Source organism: Pagrus pagrus (assembly GCF_965226575.1).
Source record: "Pagrus pagrus genome assembly, chromosome: 10".
NCBI classification, from domain to species: Eukaryota; Metazoa; Chordata; class Actinopteri; order Spariformes; family Sparidae; genus Pagrus; species Pagrus pagrus.
Window position 1 is genome coordinate 2,211,363 of NC_140194.1, and position 22,150 is coordinate 2,233,512.

General features: G+C 40.9%; 4 protein-coding genes across 5 annotated transcripts in view; 2 read left to right on the top strand and 2 right to left on the bottom strand.

Moving 5' to 3' along the window:
- The window catches only part of iqub (IQ motif and ubiquitin domain containing), a 270,442-nt gene that overhangs the window by 118,266 nt on the left and 130,026 nt on the right, over nt 1–22,150 (top strand). The window lies entirely within an intron of this gene.
- Nucleotides 29–6,324, top strand: faap24 (FA core complex associated protein 24). 2 transcript variants are annotated; one of them, XM_084363624.1, is made up of 6 exons: nt 29–107; nt 3,151–3,278; nt 3,358–3,483; nt 4,621–4,763; nt 4,853–5,008; nt 5,723–6,324. In XM_084363624.1, exons 3-6 carry the CDS (start codon nt 3,381–3,383, stop codon nt 5,972–5,974), a joined length of 654 nt encoding a protein of 217 aa, XP_084219750.1. In that variant the 5' UTR covers nt 29–107; nt 3,151–3,278; nt 3,358–3,380; the 3' UTR covers nt 5,975–6,324. The 2 variants fall into 2 exon arrangements, with proteins under 2 accessions (XP_084219750.1, XP_084219751.1); XM_084363625.1 differs by having other exon boundaries at nt 3,151–3,250.
- Nucleotides 7,141–9,229, bottom strand: LOC311263517 (zinc finger protein RFP-like). The gene has a single exon (XM_084363623.1). It carries the CDS (start codon nt 9,170–9,172, stop codon nt 7,673–7,675), a length of 1,500 nt encoding a protein of 499 aa, XP_084219749.1. The 5' UTR covers nt 9,173–9,229; the 3' UTR covers nt 7,141–7,672.
- Nucleotides 12,062–22,129, bottom strand: LOC311263194 (uncharacterized protein; the record flags this gene model as incomplete). Its single annotated transcript, XM_084363115.1, has 4 exons — nt 22,073–22,129; nt 17,640–19,061; nt 16,371–16,478; nt 12,062–13,714 (listed from the first exon to the last, which is right to left on the bottom strand). The coding sequence occupies exons 2-4, from the start codon at nt 19,050–19,052 to the stop codon at nt 12,062–12,064; spliced, it is 3,174 nt and encodes a 1,057-aa protein (XP_084219241.1). The 5' UTR covers nt 19,053–19,061; nt 22,073–22,129.

The window sequence follows — 22,150 nt, forward strand, 5'->3', positions numbered from 1 at the left end:
GCGCAGCAGGTGACTCGGTGGGAAAGACCGGACTTACGTCATTCTGATCGTGACCGTTAGAGGTCGCTGTGGAGCCGCCACCTAGCTTCACGTCACCTCCGAGGAAGGTGTTGTATTAATCTTTATTCTCTTCAAAGTTATTTATCTAATAACCTGCTCAGCTAACATGGGAGTGACAGACACTTATATATATAACTGTAAAGTTATTGAGCTCTCTGTCATTTCCGGTTTAAACTACGCCATTAAACCCCGTCAGGGCAGACTAAAGCTAAAGCTAAAGCTAGGTTACCAGGCGAATGTCACTTCAGTGAAGTTAGTTTTAAGTTGGATATTCGACAGACAACATTTCAAGTGCACCCGTATTACAGACTTTACAGTAAACACACGGCGAAGACGGCTACAGCGTGTACCGACTTCCTGTTTTCAAAATAAAAATGTGGGATATTTAAAGCAGAGATACTGTGTTTAAAGCTATTGAGCAGAAGGCTAATATTTACATATAGCCTAAAAATTATGAACAGATGTAAAATGTAAAAACAAGAGGTGTATCTCATGCAGCCAGTGTAGTTACATGATCCAAACATGATTTTGGGTTAATTGATCACATGACCTGGAAGCTATTGAGCTAAAATGCTAAAAATAGCTTCCAGGTCATGTGATCAATTGACTAAAAATCAGTTTGGGACCATGTAACTACACTGGCTGCATGAGATACACCTCTTGTTTTTACGTTTTACATCTCTAAATATTTTTTATTAATTTTTATATGTAAATATTAGCATTTTAGCTCAATAGCTTCCAGGTCATGTGATCAACTGACTCAAAATGATGTTGGGATCATGTAACTACACTGGCTGCATGAGATACACCTCTTGTTTTTACATTTTACATCTGTTCATATTTTTTATTAATTTTTATTGATTTTTATATGAAAATATTAGCATGTTAGCGCAATAGCTCCCGGGTCATGTGATCAATTGACTCAAAATCATGTTGCGATCATGTAACTACACTGGCTGCATGAGATACACCTCTTGTTTTTACGTTTTACATCTTTAAATATTTTTTATTTATTTTTATTATTTTTTTAATGTAAATATTAGCATTTTAGCTCAATAGCTTCCAGGTCATGTGATCAATTGACTCAAAATGATGTTGGGATCATGTAGTTACACTGGCTGCATGAGATACGCCTCTTGTTTTTACGTTTTACATCTCTAAATATTTTTTATTAATTTTTATATGTAAATATTAGCATTTTAGCTCAATAGCTTCCAGGTCATGTGACCAATTGACTCAAAATCATGTTGGGATCATGTAACTACACTGGCTGCATGAGATACGCCTCTTGTTTTTACATTTTACATCTGTTCATATTTTTTATTATTTTTTATTAATTTTTACATGTAAATATTAGCATGTCAGCTCAATAGCTTCCAGGTCATGTAATCAATTGACTCAAAATCATGTTGGGATCATGTAACTACACTGGCTGCACGAGATATGCCTCTTGTTTTTACGTTTTGCGTCTCTAAATATTTTTTATTAATTTTTATTTTTTTATTTATTTTTTATATGTAAATATTAGTATTTTAGCTCAATAGCTTCCAGGTCATGTGACCAATTGACTCAAAATCATGTTGGGATCATGTAACTACACTGGCTGCATGAGATACACCTCTTGTTTTTACATTTTACATCTGTTCATAATTTTTAGGCTATATGTAAATATTATCATTTAGCTCAATAGCTTTGAACACAGTATCTCTGCTTTAAATATCCCACATTTTTATTTTGAAAACAGGAAGTCGGTACACGCTGTAGCCGTCTTCGCCATGTGTTTACTGTAAAGTCTGCAATACGGGTGCACTTGAAATGTTGGAGCGGCTTCTTGAATGTCTGTCGAATATCCAACTTAAAACTAACTTCACTGAAGTGTGAATGTCTCAGTGTTCGGCCCCATGTCACTGAGCTAATGTTTGCTTCTGGTCTGAAATACATATCTATAAATGCAACTTTAACCATCTTAGTGGCTCTATGATGCTAATGTAAACATGTTAATATGGTCACCATAACAATGCTAAAATGCTAAACTAGGTTCACTATCAGAATTTAGCATGTTAGCAAGCTGACGTTTGCTAATTGGCAATAGATACACATTAAAGCTAATGCTAACAGGAACCCCACTAGTTTTGCTGGATAATGGTGCTATATGAAAAGCTAAGGGATCACCAAGCTAACCTTAAAATATATAATAAACATATACAAATAAAAGTGCAATTCAAAGTGCTTTACCAGTGATTGAAAAAGAAAAAACACTGGATATTAAGAAAACAAAAGCGGGTTTTGAGACTAATGCAGCGGATTGCAATGAAATAAATAGTTAAAATAATAAAAGATAAGAATAAAAAATAAAAACAAGCAATACAAATAAAGACAAAACTGAATATTGCATGTAGGCTATGATAAATCAGAATAAGTGTAACCATTAAAACCGTGGTTATGCATACTATTAAACTGTAAATGGTGCAACACCTATATTTTTATACTAGCCTACTCATTTTTGGAGAGGTCGGGATGGGTGGTGGGCACACAGAGTTCACATCCTAAGTTAATGGTAGGAAAAGGTTGTGGTTTTGGTTAAGGTTAATAACGTAAAGATGTATATTGCTTAAAGTAACTGCAGACATTTTCTTTAGGCTATTTAATCAAGATCAAACAGAACCATAAAAAGTTAATTAATGCTGTAGATACGTTCATAATGAGCAGTGTGAATTTGACAGACGTGGTGTGTGCTTCCTTTCGTTTTAAACACATTTTAAGCTGTCACGAAGCGTCCCCCCTGCTATATTGGACACATCTACTGACTAGCTGGCCTGAAAATCACAGGACATACCTGTTGTGATGACGTCAGGGAGCAGTTTGAACAGCACGAACTTAGTGTATGGAAGAAATAACCATCTATTTATGAACTGCTTGTTGGAAAACACCAAATATTGCTATTAAATACTAGTAAATATTTTTCCATATACATTTTGAAGTAATTATCGTAGTAAATGTGGGTGTTATCTTTGCGTTTAGTTGAGTTTTTTATTAAATGTATGAGACTGGTGTGACTGTGGGGGGTGTGTGTTCCCTCTGATCCTCCAGGGGGCGACAAAGAGACACCTGCTCCTCGCAGACACCAGTGAACTGAGGACGAGGAAGAAATTCAGACTTTTGGAGGCAACAAAACAAACACAGCTAATCTGTTAGCTAACATCAGTGTTTTGAACTCGGTTGTTGCATTAATATCTTTTTCTATAAGCTTTAACCGTCTGTGGAGGGTCTAATACATCCGTCTTTAACCACATGAAGACGGTGAAACGCGGTTGAGCTACATGGAGACTAAAGCCTCTGCTGTGCTGAATGCGGTTCCTCCTTACGGACATGTTATTACCAGCGAGAAGTGGAGAAACTCGTCTCTTATTCAAAGTTTAAAAGGTGATTCAGTAATTTTGTTAAAACTCTTAAATATCAGCCTTTCAGCTTGTAGCGTTTGCTGTCTGTGTGGGTCATGTTTTTGTATGGAGAGGCAACAAGCGTGTGCCAATTCAGAAATGTCGGTATGTACGTTTGTTTCTCTAAAGAACACATAAAGAAGCGCTGTGAAATATGAATGCACACGTTTTCCCCTTCAGAACCGTTCTGGGTTTAATTCGGGTCACTTGTCTTTCTGAAGATTTGCTCAGTGATGTAATGACATGACAACTTCTGCCATCATCTCACGCTGCTCACCGCTGCTGTTGGCAGGACATATAGTTGGAAATGTGTTATATTACAGAAATAAGCGCTGTTTAGTAGATGTTATCAATGCCGATTGTAAAGGTGTACCCTAAAGTGTCAGGAGACTCTCTTTAATCTAAAGTTTACATTCAATATTAATGTCTTATTATCATCAGAGTAGTGTTTGATAAGATTTCTGAGTGGAGTTCTGTGTGAAACAGCCACCAACCACACATACCTCAAATTCACTCCCCTGCTGCTCTTTGTCTTTTACTCCTCTGTGATATCGTGTCTTTGTTTTTCTGTCTTTTCTGGTTTGTGACATAACTATAAATAATTATGATATTACGTAATGTATTGTTAGTTGGGCAGATTAAGCCGAGGTTGTAGAAAATATTAAAAATTTAGTTCAACTAGTCCACAAAACATTCCTGGAGCTTCACAGTAAAACAGCATGCAGCATTTTCAGAAACATAAAATACAACAAAATAAAAAATAAAATGGCTAAATAAAAGCTCCTGCAGCGTGAGCAAAGTCTCTGAAGCCTGAGAAATGTTTTGAGGACTTCTCCAGATTCCTCATCAACATGTGGGTGATTAGATAATGTCTGAATTTTCATTTTTGGGTGAACGTGTCCTTTAAAGTTAAATGTAATGCCTCCACTTCTTTGGCTGCACCATGTACTTTATTGAGTGTTTGCCTTCTGTGGCCTCGAGTATGTGTTGTCTTTATCTTCGGTCACATCGGATTGAAACTTGGCACTTTCCTGTCTGCATCTTAATCTTGAGATTAGTCATTTTACAGTCTGTGTGAACAAAATGCTCTCGTCGTAAACGAGTTCTCCTTCTGCTGCAGGTGGAGGTGTGAAAATCCTCTTTGAGAGTGAGCTCGGTGTGGCAGATTTCCACCTGCCCAACAAAAGCTGCATCCTGTACGTGTCCGAGTGCGACATCATAGCAGGAAGCAGCTACAAGAGGAAACTGGTCCGCTACAGAAATGTGAGTTTGGTGAAAGAAATGACTGATGAAGCAGTTTTGATGTATGTCTTTCTGTGTCTGATATGAACCGTGTCCGTCCTGATTTACAGAGCAACAGTAGTTTCCAGGAGCTGGTGCTGGTGGAGAACACCAGACTCAGCGAGCAGTACTTCAGTGCTGTGCAGAAGTTTGTGGTGTTCGACCTCGGCCTGACTCTTCTGCCAGTCAGCGGACAGACTGAGGCCTCACAGCTCATCACGCAGATTGTAAGTAGGCAGGACAAAACAATAAACCTGCGATCAATACCAGTTTGATTTGTTGACAGTATCAAATGTGTTGATTCAAGTTCTTTGTAGGCATTTGTAGAATATCTGTGTTTCAGTCAGTGTCCTCTGTTCCTCTTTGCTAATGCAGTGTTTTGTGTTTGATATTTCTAGGCTTCATAGTCTTCACAGTTTGGAAAATGCTTAATTTTAACCGTTTTATAGGTGAGAAATATGATGAAATGAGAATATAACTGTTGAAAAATGCTTGATTTTCAACACAATCTTGAGTTGAGGCAAACAGACAGATTTCTTTTCTTTTCAGCCATAAGATAACAAGCAACAGCACCGAGGGTGTCTCTCAACTCAGTACGCACCAGACTCTGGTTCTGTCTCCTCTCTGTAACGTTACATTCATGATGTAAAGTACATTTCCCCTCAAGCTCAGTTCAGAGCAGAATCTGATGTGCACCCGACTCATCTTCCAGAGCTGGCAGGCTCTGAGCCCGGCCCTCCTCACACAACACTTGGCAAACGACTTCTTGTGGCAGTGATTACATATTGTGTGTTTAAAAGTCACAGCCTGCAGGTGGAGAGATAACAGTGATAACCCGGTCATGATGTGACCCGAGTCACACAGAGAGAGTCAAACACACCACACTGCAGTACACTTTGTTGTCTGATGCTGATTCTCCAACCTGCTCTCATTGTCTCCAGGTTAACGGGGAGGGCAGGGAGAACCCCTTCAGGAGGAGGAGTTCAATTCAGCTGCTGGACCCGCTGGTTCTGGCTCTGGTCCAGCAGGTGCCTGGGGTCGGCAGGGTCAAAGCTCTGGCCCTGCTTCAGCACTTCTCCAGCATCCAGCAGCTCTGCAACGCCGCCCCCTCTGAGCTGGAGCCCATCGTGGGTCAAGCTGCAGCTCAGCAAATCCACAACTTCTTCCACAAACCTACTGCTGCTGGAACCTGAAGGCTGGACTCTGGGTCTCTATCTAAGCTGGGAGGATTTGATTTAAAGATAATGCAGATACACTTAGGGCTCACATGAACACTATCTGCTTATTTGTTTACTGCTGTACTTACTTCACAGCTTGGTTTTTAAGATATTTCAGTCTTGACCAAAGTGGTGGACCAACAGACCGACGCTGCCGTTCATAGAGCTAACATGGCTCAAACTAGAGAGCTTGAAAACTGACTTTGGTTTGGTGATTTGACGGCTGACTTCACTGGCCAGTGTGACATCTTTTTGTTTGTTTTGTGGTTTTGCACTCTGCACTTTTGCACCCACACTAAATAAATATCAGTCAATTGCAGGATCAATTGTAAGTTCTTAATTCTTTACTTTTTCATCAGTGTTTTTGAAGTTGAAGTTTAGTGAATTTTAAATCAACCTCCTGTTTTATATTGGTATTTAACTTTCTCAGGAGTGTTGGAGCTCGTCAACTCAAGTCAGTCTGAGAACAGATGGTGTTTTTTATCACAGGATTTGGTCGTCATTACAAACATCAGCTGTTGTTTTTCCATCTTAAATTATTAATGAAGAACAAAATAAATTAATCAGACACAATACAACTTAAAAAAAAAACATTTTGCTTTTGTTTATTTAAAAATGAAAAAGAGAGAAAAGCTAGAAAGAAGAAAGCTTTTGTCTTCTACATGAACTGCTCAATAATAGTATGAAACACTTCTTACGTATACACACAAAGATCACTCCACTCCCACTCCTACTTTTTATTGTTAATCCAGATTAATTGTCTTATTATATCAGTATACCCAATAACATACAGTATTCTTTACTTTGTAATTCAGGCGAGTCATTTTAAGTTATTTTGATTGAACCCAGGGTTTCCATAATGTTTGCTTCGAGCAGTTGACTACTTAATGGCCTTTACATTTTATTTATGAGCTCAGATAAAGGTCCTACTTGTTTTTCATTGTTAATATTATCCTACCTGTCTGTAAAGGTTCTGCAAAATAGGAGACTGACCATCAACAGTTATGTGTATGTATATATTGATTTATGTCTTTGCCCATTAAAATACTTATCACATATAAAATTCTGTGTGCCATGCATAAAATTATAGGCCTATTTTTGCCACTTTGAGACATCCCGTTGCCACCACGAAGCCACCCCAATAAAAATCCTAGAGCCCAAGTTATAGCCTAGGATGCACTTCTTATATATACAATGATCAGACAGTGAAAAGGTTTGAGTTTGAACAAACAGCAATAAAGATCAACATTTAATCTTTCTATAGAAAGTTCACACGACAGGATTTTAGGCCAAATATTCCCGGTGCACTCCCGTTTGGGACGATCGCCATGTGTGAACTGTTTACCATCGATCCAGGAGCTGACTTTTAACAGAGCAACGTAATATTAACGCATTTCTGAAAGGATTTCGGCAAAATTACTACATTTACTATATCAAGAAATGCGTTACCACCCAACCTCAGAGTCAACAACGTCATATGCAACATCAAATATGTGATTAAGGACACATTAAATATCCCTGGAAAGCTGCATGTTATAAACTTACAGACAGAGGGTGTGATAGTATCCATTTCAGCAGCTTCCATTTTATTAATGCCTACTCGTGCTTATGACCGTTGTTAACTGTCATGGGAGGTCACGTTCACTAGTTGCAAACGGTTACATCCACCAGTCACTAAGCACGGGGAAATAAACCACTGTGGAACACAACGATCTGATGGCTTAGATAGTAGTCTTGTGTGTTCAAGACATCAGTGTGACTGAAGGGAGAGATGATCAGAGGGGCAGAGTTTTTACCACCATCATTAAGACATGGACTGAAGAGTGGGTAGAGTTTCTGAGTGAAGCAGCAGCCAGTAAAGGAGTAGATAAGAGCTGCAGCATCAACGTCATAAAAGGAGACCAGACCCTCCTCATAATCCACAAACACCCCCACCTTCTCAGGCTGACACTTCAGAGAGAGACGGACTGAAGGGTCAGCAAGAGCATAGTACTCATTTTTATTCCTCAAACATATCGTCCAGTAACCATTCTGAGGAGTCGGTGTGATGTCTCCCTTCCTCTTGATCGACTCTCTGGCCACTCCTAAATCCCACTTAGTCTTCTCTTTAACTTGAACCTCATAATAAAATCTTCCTGAAGAGAAACTCTGCTTTGCTAAGACATCAACACAATGATCAAATCTCTCTGGGTTGTCTGGGAGATTCTTCTTCACATCACCACAGTTAACTTGTTTTCCATCATCAGACAGGATGAGATCAGGATGTGCTGTATCAGGATCGAGTGTCACATCCACTGCATACTGCTGGACCCTCTTCAGCTGGACCTCAAGCAGCTTCTTCATCTGTTTACTGAGCGTCTCCTCCAGCTGATTCACAGCTCTCACCACAGTCCCCTCAAATGAAGGTGGACGGATGCTGACTTCTGTCCAGTCCTTGGTGGGTGGAGCAGCGTTCAGTGATGGGGAGCTTTGGAGGAGGTGGAGGTGGTCTTCAGACTGTGAGAGCTGCTCCACCTCAGAGCTTCTCTTCTCCAGCTCAGAGATTTCCTGTTCCAGCTCTCTGATGAAGCCTTCAGCCTGTTTCTCTGTCTCTCTCTGCTTCTCTTTGATGGTGTCGATGAGCTCGGCCTGGCTTCTCTCAACAGACTCCTTCAGAGCGGTGAAGACCTGAACACCAGCTGCTATCTCTCTGTCTGCATCTTTCTTACTGAGCTCCACTGAGCGCTTCATCTCCTGAAGCTTCAGTCGTCTCTTCTGGATCATCTGCTGAATTTCAGCGTCTGTCTTCCCCAGCTCGGCCTTCTTTCCTTCATATTCTTCTTTCAGAGGAACAACATCATGTGTCTTGTGGTCTAAAACAGTGCAGAGCATGCAGACACACATCTGGTCGGTCTTACAGAACAGCTCCAGCAGTTTATCGTGCTTCGTACACATCCTGTCTTCCAGGTTCTCCACAGGGTCGATCAGCTGATGTCTTTTCAGGCCTGACTTTGTCAGATGAGGCTCCAGGTGAGTCTCACAGTAGGAGGCCAGACACACCAGGCAGGACTTCAGGGCCTTCAGTTTGGTTCCAGTGCAGTCGTCACAGGGAACTTCTCCTGGTTTGGACACTTGTTGCTCTGAGCTGCTGCTGCTGGCTTTCTGTTGAGCTGACTGTCTGAACTGAGCAGCCATCTCAGAGATGAACGTGTTGACCAGCAGCTCAGGTCTGGTGTTGAAAATCTGTTTACAGTTGGGACACTGACACTTGTCATTTTTATCCCAGTGTATAGTGATGCAGCTTTTACAGAAGTTGTGTCCACATGGTGTGGTGACTGGATCAGTGATCACATCCAGACAGATGGAGCACAGAAACTGATCTTCAGTCAGCAGACAGCATGACATGTTTACAGTCTGAGGATGAAAAGTGAGAAAAAGGAAACTGTAATTAGATATCTCTTGATTAAGTGTTTCATAAAGCATTTCTCCTGTAATATAAGGAGTCAAAATGAGCTGGATACACCTCTGAGTGGAATTTCCTGTCTGAGTAGAGCTCAGCTTTTGTTTACAAAGACACAGAGCAGATACAGTGAAGCTGAAAGGACAGGGTTATAAGTTCGAGGCTTCTTACTTATGTGTTTAACGGCTATATAACTTGTAAAACAGCCATTTCTTACCTTTTTATACACAATAAAACACACTGTCAGATAACATCAGACTCTGTGCTCTGAGCTAGGCTAGTTAGCCTTTAGCAGACTAGTTTATCCATGTTTGTGTTTGTTATGGTTGGATTGAGCTGCTGTGCTTTACAGTAAAGGTGTGTGTTATAACAAACTCAATTAATATCAGGTATCAAGCACAATGTTTTAATGTCAGGAGACAGATCAGTCAAAGTGGGTAAATCAGCTTAAGCTAAAGCTAGCTGTGACTGTATCCTATCTAACTGTATCCAGGGTTCAGTCACTGTGGTTTGACTTTGACCTGTTTTGTAGTTCTGACTAAATGTACATGTTGAAATTGTCCGTGTACTCACCAGTGTTTGTCAGAGACTCTGCTGTTGTGTTGACAAAGTTTTCTTCAGAGAGAAACACAGAGACTCGTCTGGACTGCAGCTCTGCTGTCACTCAAACTTTCACTTTCATTTCAGGACATGTGACTTGTGTGTTTTCTCTCTCAGCTGCTCCTCCTCTCAGTGCAGCTCTGTCAGTTTGAGTGACTCACTGTGAAACTTGTTGACAAAGTTTTGGAACAAGTTTTTACTTTTTTGTTTCTTGGTCTTTTCTCAGCAGTGGAAGTTTACAGTTTTAGGAAGTTTTACAAAGTCAAATTAAAATAGTGTTTTTTAGAAACATCTCCTCAGTTAGAGAAAGAAGGAGACACCACTCAAAGTTCAGTAGTCTGTCTGAAAAAACACAGGGATTTATAATTGTCACTTTTATTTCCTCGCTTTATTTTGAAAATCCTGAAGTGCAGACGGAGCAGAAGAGCGTCAGGCTGCAGTTTGTTAAAATCTCCACCAGAGGGCGACCTCAGCTGTCATTTAATCTCTACTAACATTTGTGTTCATTTCACCTTCTCAAACACAACAACAGCTTTACATTACATTAAATGACCTCATACACTTTGCATTATCTGACATCAGATGACTCGACATAACACTCAGTACATCTTCTGTTCAGGCTCATTCTCTCTGATTCACACATCATGCAGGTGTTTGGTTTCTAAAACAGATGAATCAGAGAAGAGTCGACCACCTGCTGCAGGTTTTGTTCTTCTTATAAGAAGCTGTTATGTGTTTGAGTCACTGACTGGTTGAGGTTGTTGTCATCAGACAGGATGGTCTGCAGCAGGAGACAAGTGGATGTCTCGTCTGTAATGTCGACTTATTTCATTTGATCCTTCTTCTTTCGAAAATCGAGTACATTTGTCCCCTGGTTTCCTCAGAGACGTCATGTTACATTATATAGGATCCAAAAACAGAAAGATTTAGTTCCACTGAGATATTTAACAGAGGGAGAGGAACGTCCTCAAGATCCTGAACTGGACTTGAACTCTCACCTTAGGCATCTGGACAGCTGCACCGCTCTGTGTTCAAAAACCTTCATCAATATTTTATAATAACAAATTATTGACAGACCTTGTGAGTGTGTGAAAGAGGAAAACGTTTGCTGGAGGCGATGGAGAAGTTTTGTATTATAACAACCTGCCACTTTATCATGTGATAACCAGAAAAGATTGATTGAATAAGTTATTTTATGAAAATAACGAGTTCTGTGATATAAAGTGAAATCTTTTTAATAACCAGAATCATTTGTATCCAGTAATAACAAGCAAATATTTCAAATAACATGAAGAATATTTTATAACTTTTCTCCTTATAACAAGAGACTGAGGGTTTTTGTCGTGGTGGTGGCTCCACTAGAGGGCGTCCTCAGATCTCTGGTTTAGTTCATATCAGCTGTTCAAACCTTCAATAACATGACATCATCTCAGACTACCAGCTGTCTCAGGTGTGATGGAGGATTGAAGCTCCTCAGCTCAAGTCAGTCTGAGAACAGCTGATGGTGTTTTTAATCACATGATTTGGTCGTCATTAGAAACATCAGCTGTTGATATCAATAACAAACTAAATAATGAATCAGACACAATAAAATGTTTTTTTCTATTTTATTCATAAAGAAAAACGAAATCAAATGACTTTTGTCTCATTCATAAAAGTTTTGTCAGGATGCAGCTCTTCTTATATTTACAATGATCAGACAATAAAAAGGTTAAACTCAACACACAAATGCTTCATATATCTGAGTACATTGTTTTCTGATGATTTAACAGTGTTGAAGGCAGGTAATGCAGTTATTAGAATAAATGAGACTACATGAGATAATATCAATCAATGTGGTAAAACTGGTGTGTTGTAGTAAATATCAATGTGACACATCAACGAAAAACATTTACTGTTAAAATGATAAAAACACATTGATCAGAATCTGAAAAACAACAATGTATACATCATACATCACCAATAAATATACATGTATTACATTAAATGATGTGAATCTTTCTGTAGAAAATCAAATGTTTGTTCTACTCAGTGTGATTGACAGGAGAGATGATCAGAGGGGCAGAGTTTTTACCACCATCATTAAAACATGGATTGAAGAGTGGGTAGAGTTTCTGAGTGAAGCAGCAGCCAGTAAAGGAGTAGATAAGAGCTGCAGCATCAACGTCATAAAAGGAGACCAGACCCTCCTCATAATCCACAAACACCCCCACCTTCTCAGGCCGACACTTCAGAGAGAGCAAGACTGGAGGGTCAGTAAGAGCTTCGTACTCATTTTTATTCCTCAGCCATATCGTCCAGTAACCATCCTGAGGAGACAGTGTGATTTCTCCCTTCCTGTTGATCGACTCTCTGGCCACTCCTAAATCCCAGTCAGTCTTCTCTTTAACTTGAACCTCATAATAAAATCTTCCTGAAGAGAAACTCTGCTTTGATAAGACACAGGGACATTCATCAAATCTCTCTGGGTTGTCTGGGAGATTCTTCTTTACATCACTATCATATACTTGTTTTCCATCATCAGACAGGATGAGATCAGGATGTGCTGTATCAGGATCGAGTGTCATATCCACTGCATACTGCTGGACCCTCTTCAGCTCAGCCTCAAGCAGCTTCTTCATCTGTTTACTGAGCGTCTCCTCCAGCTGATTCACAGCTCTCACCACAGTCCCCTCATATGAAGGTGGACGGACGCTGACTCCTGTCCAGTCCTTGGTGGGTGGAGCAGCGTTCAGTGATGGGAAGCTTTGGAGGAGGTGGAGGTGGTCTTCAGACTGTGAGAGCTGCTTCACCTCAGAGCTTCTCTTCTCCAGCTCAGAGATTTCCTGTTCCAGCTCTCTGATGAAGCCTTCAGCCTGTTTCTCTGTCTCTCTCTGCTTCTCTTTGATGGTGTCGATGAGCTCGGCCTGGCTTCTCTCAACAGACTCCTTCAGAGCGGTGAAGACCTGAACACCAGCTGCTATCTCTCTGTCTGCATCTTTCTTACTGAGCTCCACTGAGCGCTTCATCTCCTGAATCTTCAGTCGTCTCTTCTGGATCATCTGCTGAATTTCAGCGTCTGTCTTCCCCAGCTCGGCCTTCTTTCCTTCATATTCTTCTTTCAGAGGAACAAACTCATGTGTCTTGTGGTCTAAAACAGTGCAGAGCATGCAGACACACATCTGGTCGGTCTTACAGAACAGCTCCAGCAGTTTATCGTGCTTCGTACACATCCTGTCTTCCAGGTTCTCCACAGGGTCGATCAGCTGATGTCTTTTCAGGCCTGACTTTGTCAGATGAGGCTCCAGGTGAGTCTCACAGTAGGAGGCCAGACACACCAGGCAGGACTTCAGGGCCTTCAGTTTGGTTCCAGTGCAGTCGTCACAGGGAACTTCTCCTGGTTTGGAAACTTGTTGCTCTGAGCTGCTGCTGCTGGCTTTCTGTTGAGCTGACTGTCTGAACTGAGCAGCCATCTCAGAGATGAACGTGTTGACCTTCAGCTCAGGTCTGGTGTTGAAAACCTCTTTACAGTTGGGACACTGACACAGGACATTTTTATCCCAGTGTTGAGTGATGCAGGTTTTACAGAAGTTGTGTCCACATGGTATGGGGACTGGATCAGTGAACACATCCAGACAGATGGAGCACAGAAACTGATCTTCAGTCAGCAGACAGCTGGCAGCAGACATGTTGACAGTCTGAGGATGACAAGTGAGAAAAAACAAATTACATTTTGTGATTGTTTAATACATTCAAACTATGCTTATTGTAAAATATATTACACCTAACCGAGGGCCAGAATGCAGAGAAAATGACACAACTCTAATATGAGCTGTGCTCGTTGATGAACTTTGTCAGAATCATCACATATTCATTGATTAACTAAGACAGCTCGTTACACAGTCAGGTACTGGACTGTGCTGCGAGTGAAGGAGGCTCAGACATGAAAAAGAGATTTAATAAGAAAAGTTAAGGACACACAAACTATGTAGGAGAGAGAGAAGCAGGAGGAGCTGGAGATGTTGAGGTGGACGTTAATATCAATGGAACTTCATCAAAGTTATACACAATCAATAATATTTAAATTCACACATTTATTATGTTTGAACGTGATATACTCTATTCTACCTGCTGTGTCCAGACAGCTTTAGTGTCAGAGAGTCAGCTCGGACGAAGAGGAGGAACAGAAAGAGAGGATGAAGATACAGAGAGCAGAGAATCAGACATTAAATGTGAAGAAGAAGAGATTGAAGCTGCTGTTCTGAACTTCAGGAGACTCAAACTATTTCTTTCCACAGCCCCTACGACAGAAAAAAGTACCCTGAGAGGAACTTCCTGTCTGAGTGTAGAGCTCAGGTTTGTGTTATTATCAGTAGCTGAAACAGTAAATATGATCAGCTGTACTGCATTACAAAGGCAGACAGCAGTAACCACAGAAACACTGAGGCAGAGATAAAGTGTGAAGTTCAAGGCTGCTTAACAAAGTTTGTAGCAGTTAAAAACGTTGTAAAACATCAATTTTATGCGTTTATGGGCAATAAAGCAAAGTCACCTGAAACCAGATGCTCTCGTCTGTGCACTGGACACTCACAATGGTGTCTAAGCTAAGCGAGTTAGCTTCTAGCAGGATGAGCTTAGCTTCTGCCTTCTGTGTGAACAGTGTTACAAAGAACTCAACGACTGTGTTGACGGAGGATCGACACTGATTTTGTTTTTAATGACAGGTAAGAAACAACCTGAATCAGCTGGAGTTCAGTCACTGTGGTTTGGTTTTCAGCTCCTTGTTCATGTTCGTATGTGATCCAAAATGACACACATTATGCATTATATTATTATACGATGTAACAGATGTTAAAGTACAGAAGAGTACTGCTGCCACGCAAGAGTTTCACATGATAACATGATCATTTATATTGTTATTACATCTCATTTACATGATCTGATTAAGTTCTTCCTCATGTTTGGGTTGAGACAGGGTGACATTGTGCTGTTATTGAGCACGATGGAGGACGTTGTGTTCAGTAGTTCAGTAGTTTGCAGTAATAAGATGTGTCCTTGATCTAAAGTAGATGTCGCCGTGTTTTACCTGCTATATAGAGGCTCAGTATTCTCTCCAAATAGTCTCCAAATAGTAGGCATAAACAAGAATATTAGATGTACAAGACACATCCAAACATGGGAAGCAAATGATCAGATAAAAGATAATGCAGAGTCACGAGGATAATTGCAAAAGTGATCATGTCTTTATTGAAAATCCACACCTATAAATCACATTCATTACAGTCTAATTCATAAGACAGGGCTAAACACAGGCATCAGACATACCAAGCACATAGAGACATGTCTATCACGTAGTTGTCAGGCCTGATTTCGCTACAAACTCCACTTCTTTTGGCCACAGTTGTGATAATTACGTAATAAACTTTCTAAGACACATACCTTTGCTATAATTGCGGACGTACAGTTGTGTGTATCTGCATATTATGACCGTTTAATCCAGAGAAAATCAGACGTTTAAACGCTACCGCTCAACGGGCTGCTGTGTGCGCTCCCGCGGCCGGAAATCAGATTCTGGCAGACGATCACTTTTTGGCCGGTTTATCCACATAATGCGAGTGACGGGGCAGCGACACACAGCCTCTATATAACACATTATCTGCCGGGAAACTAGTTCATTTCACCAATATTTTGTCATGATACGCTCGTGCTATTCCCCTCTGAGTCCGGGCTCGTCTGTTGTCAACATCCGGGGTCAAACTAGCAGTAGCAGCTACAGGTAAACAAGCCGGCTGTCGCGGGTGCGCGCGCAGCTCAGAGACGACATCTTCCAGGTCAGAGGTAGTAGGTCAACCTACAGACCCCGGATGTTGACAACAGACGAGCCCGGACTCAGAGGGGAATAGCACGAGCGTATCGTAACAACATATCGGTGAAATGAACTAGTTTCCCGGCAGATAATGCTCATGGAGGCTGCGCTTCGGTGCCCCGTCACTCGCATCATATGGATAAACGTTATCTGGGTGAGTAAAGCTCATATTTTATGCTAGAAATAAGGTCCAGGTTGTAAAAAACGGTAGTTATCCTTTAAGGTGGAGACAAGGAGGATGTCTGCAGGTCATGTTATTGATATGTTCCTCATTAAAGATGAATTATTTCTCCCACTCACACCCCATCCTCCATGTATTAAGACAGGACTGCCAGTAGCTGTGCTGGGCTGCTTTAATCCAGCGTGTGTTTGGTCTTGTGTGGCAGCAAAACGCTTCCGTATGAGAGAGAAGTCAGATTCTGGTGTCGACAACATTTCCACCAAATATTCAGTGAGTGCCTTCAGTCTGTGTGGGTCAGTGTACTCACCAGGGTCTGCAGAGGTTCTGCTGTGTCGTTGAGAAAACTCTGATGGATCCAGTTGAAGTCGTCTTCACACAGAAACAGACTCGTCCGGACTGCAGCTCTGCTGTGACTCTAACTTTCACTTTCGGTTCAGGAAACGTGACGCAGCTTTCTCTACTGTCAGTGTTGCTCCTCCTCTCAGTGTTTGAGTGACTCATTGGGAAACACCTTGACAGCTTCGCAAGGAGATGAGTTTTTACTTTTTCTCTCTTCTCTCCTCTACAGTGAAAGTTTACAGCAGCCAAACAAACATACAGCTACAATAGACAACACGAGAAAAGAGGTCAGTTAGCCTGAAACTTCACTTTCCTGCTGCTTTTCAAACTGTTGGATCTTTTCTCTGACAGATTTCTCACAGATTACAGTAGAAGACAGACAAACACGTGTTTTGACCTGAGATGGAGAATCCTTCTGATTGGACCACAGCTGTAGATTAAAGAGCTTCTCTGTGATTCTGCACCTTTAAAAGAAGCTGAGTACAATTATTTTAAAGTTACAGTCTGAGCTTAAAAACACACAGAGAAGCTCATCAGTGACATCAGAGTACTTGAACCAGTTAGATTTCATTGTTCTCCTGCCTTCATGTGATCTGCTTCAGCATCAGACTGTAGTTCTTCATTAAGAGCAGGTCCTCATGTGGCCACAGGCTGCAGTTTGTTACGAGCTCCACTAGAGGGCGTCCTCAGATCTCTGGTTTAGTTCATATCAGCTGTTCAAACCTTCAATAACATGACATCATCTCACACTACCAGCTGTCTCAGGTGTGATGGAGGATTGGAGCTCCTCAGCTCAAGTCAGTCTGAGAACAGCTGATGGTGTTTTTAATCACATGATTTGGTCGTCATTACAAACATCAGCTGTTGATATCAATAACAAACTAAATAATGAATCAGACACAATAAAATGTATTTTTCTATTTTATTCATAAAGAAAAACAAAATCAAATTACTTTTGTCTCATTCATAAATATTTTGTCAGGATGCAGCTCTTCTTATATTTACAATGATCAGACAATAAAAAGGTTAAACTCAACACACAAATGTTTCATATATCTGAGTACATTGTTTTCTGATGATTTAACAGTGTTGAAGGCAGGTAATGCAGTTATTAGAATAAATGAGGCTACATTAGATAATATCAATCAATGTGGTAAAACTGGTGTGTTGTAGTAAATATCAAAGTGACACATCAAAGAAAAACACTTAGACACTGACAGTTCAGAGAGAAGATTACTGGAGGGTCAGTAAGAGCTCCGCACACATTTTCATCAGCCCAACATATCGTCCAGTAACCATTCTGAGGAGTCGGATCAGTTTCTCCCTTCCTGTTGATCGACTCTCTGGCCACTCCTAAAACCCACTCAGTCTTCTCTTTAACTTGAACCTCATAATAAAATCTTCCTGAAGAGAAACTCTGCTTTGCTAAGACATAAACACAAGTATCAAATCTCTCTGGGTTGTCTGGGAGTTTCTTCTTCACATCAGTATCATATACTTGTTTTCCATCATCAGACAGGATGAGTTCAGGATGTGCTGTATCAGGATCGAGTGTCACATCCACTGCATACTGCTGGACCCACTTCAGCTCCACCTTCTTCATCTGTTTACTGAGCGTCTCCTCCAGCTGATTCACAGCTCTCACCACAGTCCCCTCATATGAAGGTGGACGGACGCTGACTCCTGTCCAGTCCTTGGTGGGTGGAGCAGCGTTCAGTGATGGGAAGCTTTGGAGGAGGTGGAGGTGGTCTTCAGACTGTGAGAGCTGCTCCACCTCAGAGCTTCTCTTCTCCAGCTCAGAGATTTCCTGTTCCAGCTCTCTGATGAAGCCTTCAGCCTGTTTCTCTGTCTCTCTCTGCTTCTCTTTGATGGTGTCGATGAGCTCGGCCTGGCTTCTCTCAACAGACTCCTTCAGAGCGCTGAAGACCTGAACACCAGCTGCTATCTCTCTGTCTGCATCTTTCTTACTGAGCTCCACTGAGCGCTTCATCTCCTGAAGCTTCAGTCGTCTCTTCTGGATCATCTGCTGAATTTCAGCGTCTGTCTTCCCCAGCTCGGCCTTCTTTTCTTCATATTCTTCTTTCAGAGGAACAACATCATGTGTCTTGTGGTCTAAAACAGTGCAGAGCATGCAGACACACATCTGGTCGGTCTTACAGAACAGCTCCAGCAGTTTATCGTGCTTCGTACACATCCTGCCTTCCAGGTTCTCCACAGGATCGATCAGCTGATGTCTTTTCAGCTGTTTAGCTGTCAGGTGAGGCTGCAGGTGAGTCTCACAGTAGGAGGCCAGACACACCAGGCAGGACTTCAGGGCCTTCAGTTTGGTTCCAGTGCAGACGTCACAGGGAACTTCTCCTGGTTTGGAAACTTGTTGCTCTGAGCTGCTGCTGCTGGCTTTCTGTTGAGCTGACTGTCTGAACTGAGCAGCCATCTCAGAGATGAACGTGTTGACCCGCAGCTCAGGTCTCCTGCAGAAAACCTCTTTACAGTTGGGACACTGACACTTGTCATTTTTATCCCAGTGTTGAGTGATGCAGGTTTTACAGAAGTTGTGTCCACATGGTATGGTGACTGGATCAGTGAACACATCCAGACAGATGGAGCACAGAAACTGATCTTCAGTCAGCAGAGAGCTGGCAGCAGACATGTTTACAGTCTGAGGATGAAAAGAAAACAAAAACAGCTTTAATACGTTTATTTTGAAATTTTAATGAGTAAAAATGTAACAATGATTGGTGGATTATGAGGAGAATCATGATGAATTCAGTTGTTTTATTGGCAGCAGGAGGACAGTTAGCTCCCACTTGCCCAAGTTTATTGATTTCTAACGTGTAATAAACTGATTTGGTTTCATTTTAAAGAAATTGTTCGGAGTTTTCTTTAACAGAGTTGATGTAATGTGACCCAGTGACTCCAAATCAGAATCAGAAATGCTTCATTGATCCCTGAGGAGGAAAATGTGTACGTTACAGTCGCTCCTGCTAGAATAAAAAATATCACACTGTAGATTTAAACAAGATTTAAATAGAGAAAGATAATATAACACGAGTAACGAGAGATAAAACTCAAAGTATTAAAAATACATTTTAAAATTAAAGCTGCAAGCAGCGATGAACGGGCCCTCGCAGTCCACGCGCGTCGGGGCATGCTGCCGTCGCGGCATGCTGCTGTCGCTACATGCTGCTGTCGGGGCTTGTTCATGCAACAACTTCCATTAAGGAATCAAATATCAAGGCAGTCAAGCTGTTGTTTCGTCATTTAGCAATAAAAGCGCTCCCTATTGGCCGATTGGCACCAAATTTTTCATAAAGCGTCATCAGGCCATGGAACGCAATTAAAAAACTTTAGTGTTAATGGGACTGTATTTCATCAAGATATGGAAGATTGTCTGTCTGACCACAATGTGCAGGAAATTGTTGTTTTATATTGTGGGCGCTCTTTGGACTATAACAATTCTTTTAATAAGGTTTTGTCAGGAGGGTCCACAGATGCTGTGTGCAAAGTTTGGTGCAAATCGGAGAAATTGGGTGGGAGGAGTTCGAAAAAGTAGGTTTGCGACATTCCCGAATTTGCAAATGGAAATTTACTGCGAAAGTGGGCCTGGCCTACATCACACAATTCAGCTGAATGCAGGGAACACGTAGATATAAGGTTTAACAATGTGCACCATATTATGTGGGAGTTATTAGGCAAAAACAATTTTGTGTTGATAATAGCGCCACCTGCTGGTATTTTTTGGTGTGTGTGTTACAGGGGCCAGTCTATAGCACCTCAATCAGTTTCATATCCATAAGTGTTATGGTGTGGGCACAGTGCCAAATCTAAAATGAAACTGCCACCAGAGCGCCACCTAGTGGCGGATTGGTAGACCTTCGTTAGCTATCCTCAAGAGCGCATTGGCAATGAATGTACCAAGTTTCATGTTAATCCGACAAACCGATGTGGAGATATAAATAACTTCAATTGAAAGAGCACCACCTAGTGGTCATCGGCCAGAATTTTGCACAGAGCCTTAGGGGCTCATGGGGAAGTAGCATCCTGAGTTTCATGTCATTGGGACAAACCAATGTGGAGATATGCAACACTTCCTGTTTTGACCCTAATCTACAGGAAGTTGTTATTTAATAGTTTGAGTATTCTTCGGCAGATCAAAATTCTTTTAATAACTTTTTGTCAGGAGGGTCCACAGATGATGTGTGCAAAGTTTGGTGCAAATTGGTGAAATTGCCTGGGAGGAGTTCGAAAAAGTAGGTTTGCGACATTTCGCGAGCTAGTAGGCGGATATGGGCGTGGCCTATATCAGGAGATTCAGCAGAATTCACTGTAGGCGTGGATATAAGGTTTTTGAATGTGCGACAAAGTATGTGGGAGTTATTAGCCTAAACGCACTTTCGTTGATTATAGCGACAACAGTTTTCGCCAGGTGTGACATATATTCCAAGTTTGGTGAGTTTTGGGGTATGTTCAGGCAGTGAAAAATGCGATCATTTTGGCAGAAGAAAAACTAAAAAAAAAAGAAAAATAATGACTACAAAAACAATAGGGTCCTTGCAGGTTCCCTGCTCGGGCCCTAATGAAATATTAAAAGTACTAAAATATAGAAATAAAGATGTTATTACACTGAATAAGTGAGACAAGTCTTGTCACTGATTTTTATATCAAACTTAACACATTTATTATGATTTCCTGTGCATGTTAATAAAAACTTTGGATAAAACAGTGAATTTAAGCGTTTTAATTACATGTACATTTCTATTACATAAGTTTAATACAAAGGGTCACATTTAATAAGTGTTTCTATCATGTTGAGTCAATGTGAATAAATAATTTAGTCTGAATAAATTATATTAAGGAGGAGGAAGAGGAGGTACAGAGGGAGAGGATGAAGATACAGAGAGCAGAGAATCACACACTTTAAATGTGCAGAAGAAGAGATGGAAGCTGCTCTGGACTGCAGGACACTCAAACTATTTCTCTCCAAAACTCCTGCTGACGGACCTCAGGTGAAAATATGCCCTGAGTGGAACTTCCTGTCTGAGTAGAGTTCAGGTTTGCGTTAATATCAGGGTAAATATTATCAGCTGTACTGCTTTATAAAGGCAGACAACAGCAACTACAGAAACAGTGAGGCTGAGATAAAGTGTCCAAAGTTCAAGCTACTGATCAAAGTTTTTAAATAAGTTGTTACACATCAGTTTTATACCTTTAAAGGCAATAAAACAACAGTCAGCTGAAGTCAGATACTGTCGTCTGTACTTTGGACGCTCCAAAGGGCGTCTAAGCTAGGCTAGTTAGCTTTTAGCACGACGAGAGGTGATACTTTTTTCTCTGCTACTGTTGGATTTAGTTACTGTCTTCTATGTTTGCATTATGTGGTGTAACAAACTCAATAACTGACATGTTGGAGCGTTAAAACTGATTTTTCAATAACAAGTCAGAAACATAACTTTAACCAACTTTAACCTTGTTCAGTCACTGTGGTTTGGTTTTAACCTGTTTTGTACTTCTGGACACATTTTTCATGTTTTTATCAAAAATAACACATTTTTATTTCATAATATTCTTTATATGGAGACACAAATGTAAAAAAGTCAGACTGTGGTTTTAACTTATGTTGGACCTGATTATTAGTCAGGTCATTTAGTCTGTGTAGGTCAGTGTACTCACCAGTGTTTGCAGAGATTCTGCTGGTTAGTTGAGAAAAACCTGATGGATTCAGTTGAATCTTTCTACAGAGAGAAACAG